The sequence below is a fragment of the Corvus cornix genome, chromosome 28 (assembly GCF_000738735.6).
Source record: "Corvus cornix cornix isolate S_Up_H32 chromosome 28, ASM73873v5, whole genome shotgun sequence".
Lineage (NCBI taxonomy): Eukaryota > Metazoa > Chordata > Aves > Passeriformes > Corvidae > Corvus > Corvus cornix.
This window is the reverse complement of record NC_046356.1, coordinates 4,733,034-4,743,919: the sequence shown is the minus strand read 5'-3', so window position 1 is coordinate 4,743,919 and position 10,886 is coordinate 4,733,034. Positions and strand designations below refer to the sequence as shown.

Sequence of the window (10,886 nt, the reverse complement as noted above, 5' to 3'; positions counted from 1 at the left end):
TGTCATTCTGAAATGCTCAACAGCCTTTAATTCATTTTGAGCCTAGAGGCAGAGAAAAAAATAGGCAAAAAATACATCACAGCCTTAATCTAGGGGGAGAAAGAAAAAAATCATTATTTGTATAGCACATAATCAGACACAAATATATTTCACTGGAGGAAGGGGTAGGAATGTGCATTTCCTATTTCCTTGTCAATAGTCTGATGCCCAGAGACCATCAATATGGCCACTACCCCGAATCTGCACAAGTCATTCCTAAACCAAAAAGAGGGATTTAAAAATCAACAAAAAGAGAGAAAACCCTTGCACCAAGGAAGGGCATTCAACAGTTCCAGGTTCATGTTTCAACATAACTCAGCATCTGAATATGGGGTGAGGAAACACACTTCTGTTTTTACAATATAAATAGTATTTGGAAAAGGTACTACATATGGATACAGCAACGGTGCTATTGCAGGACTCGAACATGCAGAGGAAATTCCCCGTCGCTCACAACCACTCATCCCATCCCACCCTTCCCTCCCACCTCCAAAAAAAAATCCTCTGCTGGTTAAATTTCTCTTTCAATTGTTTTAAATATTTCTCTCATGGCCTGGCAACATTCTTAGTCTTTTATACAGCAAGTTTTCTATTTAATCACATTTCAAACGACAGGAGACAGCTCTGTAGGAGGAACAACCGAGGCTCGGGAGAACCTTGCCAATTTTTTAAACTTTTATTAGTCTCAGTTTGGTTTTATTCGTGGAGACATCTACTGAAAATGTCAAAAACTCAGAAATAAAAAAAAACAAAAAACCAAAAAAACCCAAACAAACAAGAAAAAAACCCCAGAACCTTGTTTGCAAGGTCTTACAACCGCGCACGCGCAGCCACACACACAGAAAGGACCCGTAGCAGAGGCAGGAGAAAGGACGGGAACTCCAATCCTCAAGGGAGAACAAAACCAAAGTAAAAAAAAATTAAATTGCTTTATTCTATCTCCACTCTTTCACTAGGACAGTTTAATACCCATGGAGTCTCTTAAGATGCTAATCTACCATCTGCTAGCCCACAAATCCTTCCCACTTATTCCCTTAAAGATCCAGCCAGAGCGTTGCTTAAAAGCCTCTCCCCAGAACAAGAACCACCTTGCAAAGGGGCTTAAAAAATAATAATGAAAACAAGAATATTGTCTCTTTCCATCCAGTAATTTCAGGGAATTAAGTGGAAAAGATTGCAGTGCAGCATTCCAGGTTGCTCTGCTGGCCCGGCCGGGGCGCGGAGGGAGGGGAGGGTCTGGATGCCCTCTCCCCCTTCACCAGAACCTCCCCAGCTCTGCCACGGCCCCTTTGCAGCTCGGGACCAGCACTGCCTTGTTCTCTCCCTCTGAACTGATTGAGGTCCTCCAGAGAGTGGAAGACTTTCCAGTGACTTCAGCAGGGTTTGGATCAGGCTGCTTCCCAAGCACTGCTCCACATCAGCTCTTCGGCCGGAGGTGATTTCCAAGCGTCCAGGTGGGAGCTGCCCACTCAATGCTTCAGGGTTTGGGTTTGCCTTTAGTGCTCCTTCAATCCTCAGTGAGCTGAGTCCAATCAAAGGCAGGGCTTGCACTCCTCTTCCCCAGGAGTAACTCAAAGGCTCAGTCTTTACTCAAGGAAAGGATGTCACGACAATCAGATGTTTGGGGAATTTCTTCTTTAATAAGATAAAAGAAAAACATACAAACACCTCCCAAGCTTCTGTCATGGAATGATTCTCACACTGTAAAGAGCACAACTCAAAAAAAAAAATTTAAAAATAAAAATACAAAGAAAAGAGAAAGGTTCCTAAGGGAGAAGTGCTGCCAGGGAGCCGGGGCAGCCCCTCAGAGCTTTCACCGCAGCAGGACGGGGGCGGCTCGTAAGGAACTAACACAAGCAGCAACAGAACACCTGCCAAACAAGGGTGGCACATTGGAACTCAAAGCCATGCTGATCTTGAACTAGAAAGCAACTGTGATGGCAAAGATGGGGAAGGAAGATGACAGGAATGACCCAAACCTGGCCATTTCTTCCTAAGTCCCTCCCTGGTGACGTGGCAGCGATGCCAACATCCCTCTCAGGGCTTTCAGAGAGCGAATGGTAAGAAACATCCCAGCTGTGAACATTTCTTCCCCCACCTTCCCCAGCTTACAAAGATAGTGTTTCTTTACAAAAGAAGAACCCAGAACATTCCAGGACATCTGCTCTTGCTCTCCCTCTCCCCGCTGTAACATCAGTCCTGATTCGTTTGGGGGTGATGGGGGAGGATTTCATTTATTTTGTTTTAAAGCCATAATCTAGAAAAATGTTTTGTGGAAACTTTCATTTTCCTATTTTTGCTTGCTTTTTTTTTTTTAATAATGCTCATTCATAGAAAACTTCACAAAGGTGACGTCTATGTACAGAAAACACGATTCCAAAGGCTGCTTCAGTAGTCAATGTAATAGCACCTTGAAAGACAAAAGTTTGACAGATTTGAAAAAGTCATTTTGTTAAATTTTAACCCTTTCCTCATAAAAAAAGAACCAGTCACAAAGCTCCATCTGTAGAAACTCTTCCAAAGTCTCCGTGTGAAAAGCTGAAGGGTTTCCAAGCTCCTCAGCTCTTGGTCAGCAACTCCTGGCAAGGTCGAGGTAGCAGCCAGACAGGGATTTCCTGCAGTCCAAACCAAGAGATGAAAGAAATTCACAGCAGACTATTGCACAGGGCTGGTCTTCCATTCCACAGTTTTGTATTTATTTTTCCACGAACTCAAAAAGGGTTAATTGAATATTTTGAATGAATCCTGGTTAAAACATGTTGCTCGGAGTCCCAGGCTGGTACTGTGTCTGCAACAGGCTCTCCATAAAGGCCAAGTAATCGGGGGTTTGTCCATATTCTTCAGGATTTCTTGGATTCCCCAGCCGGGGACGCTTGGCTGCTCTCACTTCATCTCCCGAAAATACATCTTCCTGAGGGGCCCCAGTGCTGAGGGACTGCAGGAGACACAAAACAACCATGAGAGGCACAGCAGGAGAACAGGGACAGACCCGCGGGTCGTGCCTCGCGCCGGGGCAGCCGGGAACAACCCGGGCATTCTCCAGTCCCATCACTGGGTTAAATGAAATGGTTTGAAAGGGCAAAGCACCAGGTCTGAAAACACCCAGCAAGTCTGGAACCAAAAAAAGCTATGAAATAAATCCCTCATCTTTTCTAGGCTCAGTAATTCCACTGTATGCACTTAAAGACCGCCTGATCTTGTAGATTAAGAGATTTATAGGTAAGAGCTACACTCTAAATCTCCAGTTTGGTGAGAAAAAGGAGTTTGGTCCCACGGTGATAATCAGTTCTCCAGAAACCACTGAGCTGCAGTCCAGCTCAGCTCACATTTGGACAGGATGGCTCTCTATAACTGAATTCATATGGTGTAAAATGACCTGAACATAATCTTTTAACCAGAGAAAATAAAACTCTGAGCTGAACACGTGCAAGGGAAAATCATTTCTGTGCCTCTCAAGCATTCATGGCCAGGATTTCTTCTACTCCGTGTATTTTGGGAATGACAAGCAGTTTTACAGCCACAGAAACTGGAGGCTGCATTCACCTAATGTCTAAAAAATACATGAAGAAAATGGGAAGGGGCTCTGCAAGCTGCAGCTGGTTTATTGTTTGCTATTTTGGTACGCACCAGGCGAGACTTGACTCTCTTGGGAAGCTCTTCCTCCAAGGTATAAATATCCCCACGCTTTACCATTAGCTGAGAACCATCTTCAAACTCAACCTGCAGGGAGGCAGAAGATGAAATCAGAGACAGCATTTGAACAGCCCATTCCCGGCCTGTGCCACACCTGGGCCCTCCAGGGAACACCCAGGAAGCATCAGGGGCCAGCTCCCACAGATGCAGCCCCTGGCACTGCACGTCTCCAGGGCTGCTGTGGAACGAGCACTCCCAAGCTCTGGTGAGGATGCTGAACTCAAAAAGTGCTGCTTTCAGTGCTGGTCAGGCACCTCTGTCTTATCCAAGTGGATTCATTCAGTGCTCCATGGATCCCAAAATATCTGTGCTCCAGCTGGCCCAGCACCTCTGCTCCCCCCTCCCAGGCACAGCACTTCACATTTCTACTGATTTTTGATTCACATCCTGAAAAAAGCAGCTTTTCACTTATAACAAAAGCAGCCCTGCATTCAGGCCAACATGGTAATAAGAATTTCTTTCATCTTAAACAAAGCATTTTCACAGGTCACAAGGAAACAACTCCAGCTACTAAAGTACATTTGTATTTCAACCAGCAGAAATAGTCAGCCAGGTACAAAAAACTCCTCCCATGAAACCCTTTTTGCTAAGCACTGATTATATCATGAATTATGCATCGGATGTTCCAGGGATGTTTATTCATGGAAACGTGCACAGCAAAATGTTAAAACTATTAAAAGTTTTTAAGGGATTCTTATTTCCTTTGCTCAAGACTTTAATACACTTTTCTGGATAAAGCAGAAGGACACAGAGCACAGTTTAATAGGGGTGTCAAGTTCAGGCTGGACAAACTCAGAGGGAATAAATCATCTGTGCTCTCAAATCCTCCTCCTGCTCTGCCCAGCTCCAGCAGCCCATCCCTGGTGCAGGCTCAGCTCTCCCACCCTGGAGCAGCTCCCCAGAGCTGGGATCCCTCTGCCACACTCACCTGGTAAATCTGACTGATCTGGGCTGCAATAAACTTGGCCTTGTAGATGATCCCATCTGTCCACTGCAGCTGCACCAGCTCCCCCTCCAGAGGGGGCCCCATCTGGATGCAGTCCCTGCTCTGAGGACAGAGAGAGAGGGGTCAGAGACACAACTCCACCAGAGCTCAGGAGCCAGAGGTGTGCTAAAATCACAGAACATTATAATGAGCTATAAGTTTCTGCACTTGTGATTAATTGTGGGCATCTCAAACAAAACCAGCCTGAGAGACCAGAATCAACACTGGCAGCTCCTTCTGCTGACAGCACCCAGTTCATGGACATTTCTCATTACAAATCCCAAAACATCACATCTCCTGTATCTCAAAAACAAGCAGGGCAATGCAGTGAATCAGTGGCACAATCAGGAAGGCAATGCATGAGCTGACAAATCAGCCCTTCTAGACATTCCCTCTATTAAGTGAATTCCCTGTTTTGAACCAGAAGTGCTTACGGACAATCTGCTTCCCCCATGAATCACACTTGTCAGTTGAAAAATAAGATTATTCAACCACAAAACAAATAGGATGAAACCTAGAACAAACACTGCTTTCTGTGAAGTCATCTGCATTCAGCAAGATCACATCTTTGTAGAGCAACCAAAAAATAAATGAGATAATGTCAGAAACAAGACCTGTCATGAAGAGCAGTGTGAGATTTTCTAGGCAAGCAGCAACTTAAAAATTAAAATGAAAAAGTTAAGTTTTGCTTCACTGTTCCACCCCAAGGCACAGATAACAGTTTGTACTCGGTGATGCAGGAGTGGCCCCAGAGCTGCCTTACAATGATGCTCTCGGGGTAAACGTTGTCACTGTAGGAGCCATCGTCGAAGTTCACTTCGTAGAAGGTCTGGGTGGTGGTGCCGATGACCCTGCAGCGATAGTAGAGCCCGTTCCTGTTCTTGGTGATCACTGTCTGCCCCAGGGCCACCTCCCTCCGGAACGGGACCTGTGCGGGACACAGCAGGGAATCAGCTGCAAGCCACACCCAGAAAAGCTGTGTCAAAAATCCCATGGGATCATGGAATGGTCTGGGTGGGAAGCACCTTAAATCCCATCCAGTCCCACCCCTGCCATGGCAGGGACACTTTCCACTGTCCCACGCTGCTCCAAACCCCAGTGTCCAACCTGGCCTTGGGCACTGCCAGGGATCCAGGGGCAGCCACAGCTGCTCTGGGCACCCTGTGCCAGTGTTTTACCCCCTTCACAGCCAGGAATTCCTTCTCAATATCCCATCTAAACCAGGTCTCTTGCAGATTAAAGCCATCCCCGATAATGACTTCCTGGACAATCATTCTGCATTAAAAGCACATAATCTTTTTGAGCCAACACAGGCAGGGAGAAACTATTTTAATAAACCCCAGAAACAAACCAATGCAACAAAACCCCCAAAAAAATCCCCAATCCCACATCCCAGCACAGAAGCCCAGGCCCAGCCCCAAGCCTACGTTCTGGTTTGCTGCTTTGTGCTTGAAGCAGGTGATGGACACGACGTAGGGCCAGTCGTCGGGCTCCATGGGCACCCCGGCCGCGTGCGCGCACGTCACGTGGAAGGACGTGGAGCAGTGCTCGTAGGAGCACTGGATGCAGGCCCCCGACACCTTCTTCATCCGCTTCCGGCAGTACACACACCTCTGCAAGGGAACACAGCTGGGGCTCAGACACATCTCTGGGAAGGAGCAGAGCCTGGAGTTGTGCAGAGACACCGTCGCCCACGGGACGTGGCACCGCACCTGGCACGGCGCAGAGCCCGTGGCTGCAGCACCCAGGCCCAGCAGGCACAGCCAGAAGTGACCTTCTGTGCCAAGGGCTCGGGCCCACATGGCCACGAGTGTCTGCGTGCACTCACTTGGGATCTCTGCAAGGCAAGAAACTCCAGCAGATACTGTCCTTCCCTACCTCACCTTTCCCGTGGCCATGCCAGCACCTCCCAGTCACTCAGCCCTGCAGAGCCACGCTGGGCAGGGACGGACTGGACTCCAGTTTGGACTGGGCTCACTGGAGGGCTGAGGGAACTGGAACCAGGCAAACACCCACCAGTGGTACCAGAGAACTGCTGCACCTGCACCCTCACCCCCCTCAGATACAGCAGTGCATCTACGTTACACTAATTCCAACAGCAGCTGGATCCTCAGATGCAGCGCTGGAAAACAACATTTCCATTTTTTTGAAAGAAAAGAACACAGTAACTGGGCAGCAATTTGCTCTGTTCTATTTAATGGGACATTGTATCGATTAGATCTCATAGAATATAAAATCATATAATGGAACAAAAATACTGTGGGTTTATTTTAGATGCATAAGCATATCAACCATAAATATTTTATTGGCATCCATGTCAGATGAGCCACTGTAGATAATTCAGTCAGTTTTGCAAACAAAAGAAATAAAAACATTGTACCAAAACACCAGAATTACAGGGGGGAAAAGGTCTGAAATCTTGGAGACATTTTCACACTCATTTTCTGCAAAGCAGAGCCAGTTATTAGGTAATCAGTGTAAGACATGTGACTGCTTTAAAAAGAAATTGCATTTTCTCAAAGCTAAAAATCCTAAGCCTGATGGCACTGACAGTGAGCAGGAGCTGTAGAGGGAACAAGAGAGATTTCCTCACTCCCTGTTACAGCACCAGTTCTTGTTTCCAGCCCCTCAGAAATACAAAAAAGAAGATTTGGGGAATCCCAGTCTAAGGAATGGATGCTTGCATGATTCCAGGGATCCATTTGGAAACACCGCTCAGTTTTTAACATTTCCAGTCTAAGGAATCTGTCACTGATCAGCAAATCCCAGAACAGTGTGGGCTGGAAGGACCTTAAAACTCACCCCATTCACCCCCTGCCATGTCCCAGGGTGCTCCAAGCCCCATCCAACCTGGCCTTGGACACTTCCAGGGATCCAGGGGCAGCTTCTTTACCTTATCTGAGGCTGGGACAAGGCAAATCAGGGCAAAATTAATATCACACATAAGACAAATGTGCCTTTCACTGGTTAAAATGAACAGAAGCTGCCCCTGACCATGGCATGCGGTGGAACCCCAAAACCTTCAAGGTCCCATCCAACCCAAACCATTCTGGGATTCCTTCTCCAGGAGCACTGCTCTTCCTTGAAAGCAAAAGATGGCAAAGAAAAGGAGATTTTTGTTCTTCCTTATTCCTGTGCAAGACCACCCTCCCTGCCTGGGCTGTGCCCCACATTCACATGACATAAGTCCCATTCCTTCCTATGAATTAACTGAAGGCAGTTTGTTTACACCAAAGATTAATTTGGCCTTTTTACACAAACGAACAAAAGCCAGGAAATTCAAAGCCAGAGCCTGAGTGCTGCCAGAACGTGGGTTTAGCCTTTAATAAGCTGAGCCTTTATCGCTCTGCAAACCATGTTCCAGAGGCAGATAAGCACCAGGAAAGTGCACAGCAGGACTGAGGGGAGTCAATAGCACAGATCCCATTATTAACCTGTCGATATCCCCTTGTCCCAGCAGCAGGGACAGCTGCTGACACCCAGGGGCCTCAGGGAGCATTAACCCCCCCAGGGCAGGAATCTGCCCTTCCTGATGCAAACAGGGCTCTGCCAAGCCAGGAATAGCACACACCCAGTGCCACCCTGTGCCCACACAAACTCCCTGCGACAGGCACAAGAGCTGCACCAACGGGATATTCAGAGTAAATCTGATCAAAAGATAAATGTGAGTGACAGTGAGCCTGAAGTGTAAGGAGTGATGGAGATGGAGGAAGTGACAATTCTCGGCTGTGAGGGTGGGCAGGCCCTGGCACAGGGTGCCCAGAGCAGCTGGGGCTGCCCCTGGATCCCTGGCAGTGCCCAAGGCCAGGCTGGACAGGGCTTGGAGCAGCCTGGGACAGTGGAAGGTGTCCCTGCCATGGCAGGGGTGGCACTGGATGGGATTCAAGGCCCCTCCCAATCCAAACCAGTCTGGGATTGTATGAAAATGCAGACCTGGAAGTGTGGGAGATGGGATGGACAGAAACACCAGTGCCAAGTGCTGTGGGAAAGCAGCACATGGAGATTTAAAGGCATTTTCTGTGGGAGGGAAAAGAGTCTAAAGCACAGGAGAGAAATCTTCGGAATAAATGCACACCAGAGTCAGGTCACAGCTGAGAGTAAGAAATGGGCTGTCTCCTGCATGATGAACACTGCAATTCATTTACTCCACTGAGGAATGACAGCTAATTATTCCAAATTTCCACGTCATAAATAATTTACGTGCACAGGCCTGTAATGTGCCATCAATCCAGGAGCAGGAAACTGCATTCCTGAAAATGGTGCCATACCCACAAATGGACTGAAAAGTCTGTGCTTACACAGGGAGATCTGGCACATGCTTAGAGAACAGGATACACCTTTCACCAGATCACTGCAACTCCTTGGTACCTCAGCCCTCATCACAGGAACTTAAAATAATACAAACATATTAAAAAATCAAATAATAATCATGGCTTACCCCTACCCCCTCTCTCCTCCACTACCCTCATCCATTCACATCAGCTGTCCTCACCCTTCACAACATTCCTGCTCTCCTTTTCCATCTTTTTTAGCAACAAAGGTCATCTCCCCAGTTTTATCAAGTACTGCACCAAGTCCATCATTGCCAAAGTCAGGAGTTCCAATGCCATCACCTTTTAGTCCCCCTCAGTTTATCTTCCTAAACGCAGCTGCTAAACCGCAAAGCACAGACACCCCCCCAGCCCTCCTCCACTGACTCCTCACATGCTCCAGGAATTACCTGCAAAGTCCTTTGAAGAATCCTAAAACTCCCCATGATGGCTCATGAGTCTCTCCACACAATCTTATCCAATTTTAACTCCCTTTGTACCTCACACCCCACACCACAGCTGCTGCTGGAAGCACCACTGCCTCTGGATTCTGCCATCCAAATTAATTGTTTAATCCTTACCTAATTCATAACTCTAAAACTTTCCAAGTGAAGGGCTTAAAGCCAGGCTTTGACATTTGAGCTACAAGCCAGGCTCTGGCTAACAGCAGCATAAGGAATATGTGCCTGTAAATTCCAACACTGGACTGTGTAAGTCAAGGCACTTCATACCAAAATCTCACATTCCCTGAGACAGGAAGAAAACATGAGGTGCAAATGGAATACAACAGAAGAAATCAAACAAAATTTCCTTCCAGAGCTCCAGGAGCATTTGGACAATGCTCTCGGGGTGGGATTGTTGGGGTGTTTGTGCAGGGCCGGGAGTTGGACTCACGGTCTTTGGGGTCCCTTCCAACTCAGGATATTCTGTGATTCTATGAAACTTTGCAGTTTTAATTGAGGAATGAAGGAGAAATGGGCACAGTGGGTCCATGCAGAGGCTCTGGATGACACAGCTACACTTCGGAGCAGAACGAAGCAGCAGAGTCTGACACACACTGATACTGCCCTGGCTCTGCAGGACTGCCAGGCAGCCAAGGAAGGGTTAAAGAATTAAGTCATGTTTCCTTGTGAGGCTCCATTAAGCAATACAAGTGAATCTTGTGTAAAAGGATTTTAAGTTCAGCGTTACAAGTGCTGGTAATGAAGAGGATGCACGTTGGAAGTGTCAGCTGATCCATAAAGAGCCACCGCTGCAAGATTTATCACCCTGGCATCGCGCTGCCCCATCACTCCTGCTGAATAATGAATGCTTTTTACATTCACATTTGTGTACAAAACCCATTTGCACCACGGAGAAATAACTCTGGAAGCAGGGATAGGTTCTTCCTAATCTCTCACCCAGGCTCCCTGCACTAAGTAGCAGCTCTGTTAACGAATCCATCAGCGCTAACCCATCTATCACTGCTCCAGCACCTTCCCCATCCCACACTGTGTCACCCAGCTGACTTCTGTACCAAAAAAAGCAGCAAAAGCACAATTTATTTTGCAATAACACACTATAGTGATGGAGCATTAACTAACATTAAGATAAATTGCTCTGAGCTAATGAATCGTCCATTACTAATCCCTCGGATGAGGCCACACAGCTAAATAACAACGTGGAGCTGGGCTTGTATTAAAATCCTTGCAGTCTTGCCTTGCAGTCAGGGTCACAGAAATGTTTATTCATTTCTACAAGAGCTTTCTTGATAGAAAAAGAGAAATGTTGTGAAGAAAGATGAATTAGAGATGAACAAGTCAGCAATGTATGAGCTTCTCTCTATCACCATGTACCTTGGCACTCCCACTGTGCCGTAC

General features: G+C 46.9%; 1 protein-coding gene across 4 annotated transcripts in view; it reads right to left on the bottom strand.

Moving 5' to 3' along the window:
* Positions 1–10,886, bottom strand: part of KDM4B (lysine demethylase 4B) — a 72,513-nt gene continuing 61,627 nt past the window's right edge. For all 4 annotated transcript variants that reach the window (XM_039566101.1, XM_039566104.1, XM_039566105.1 and 1 more), the window contains 5 exons: positions 6,145–6,330; positions 5,481–5,645; positions 4,661–4,780; positions 3,667–3,759; positions 1–2,974 (listed from right to left, as the gene is read on the bottom strand). In XM_039566101.1, coding sequence (XP_039422035.1) covers positions 2,789–2,974; positions 3,667–3,759; positions 4,661–4,780; positions 5,481–5,645; positions 6,145–6,330 — 750 coding nt within the window. In that variant the 3' untranslated portion in view covers positions 1–2,788. The remainder of the gene's footprint in view (positions 2,975–3,666; positions 3,760–4,660; positions 4,781–5,480; positions 5,646–6,144; positions 6,331–10,886) is intronic.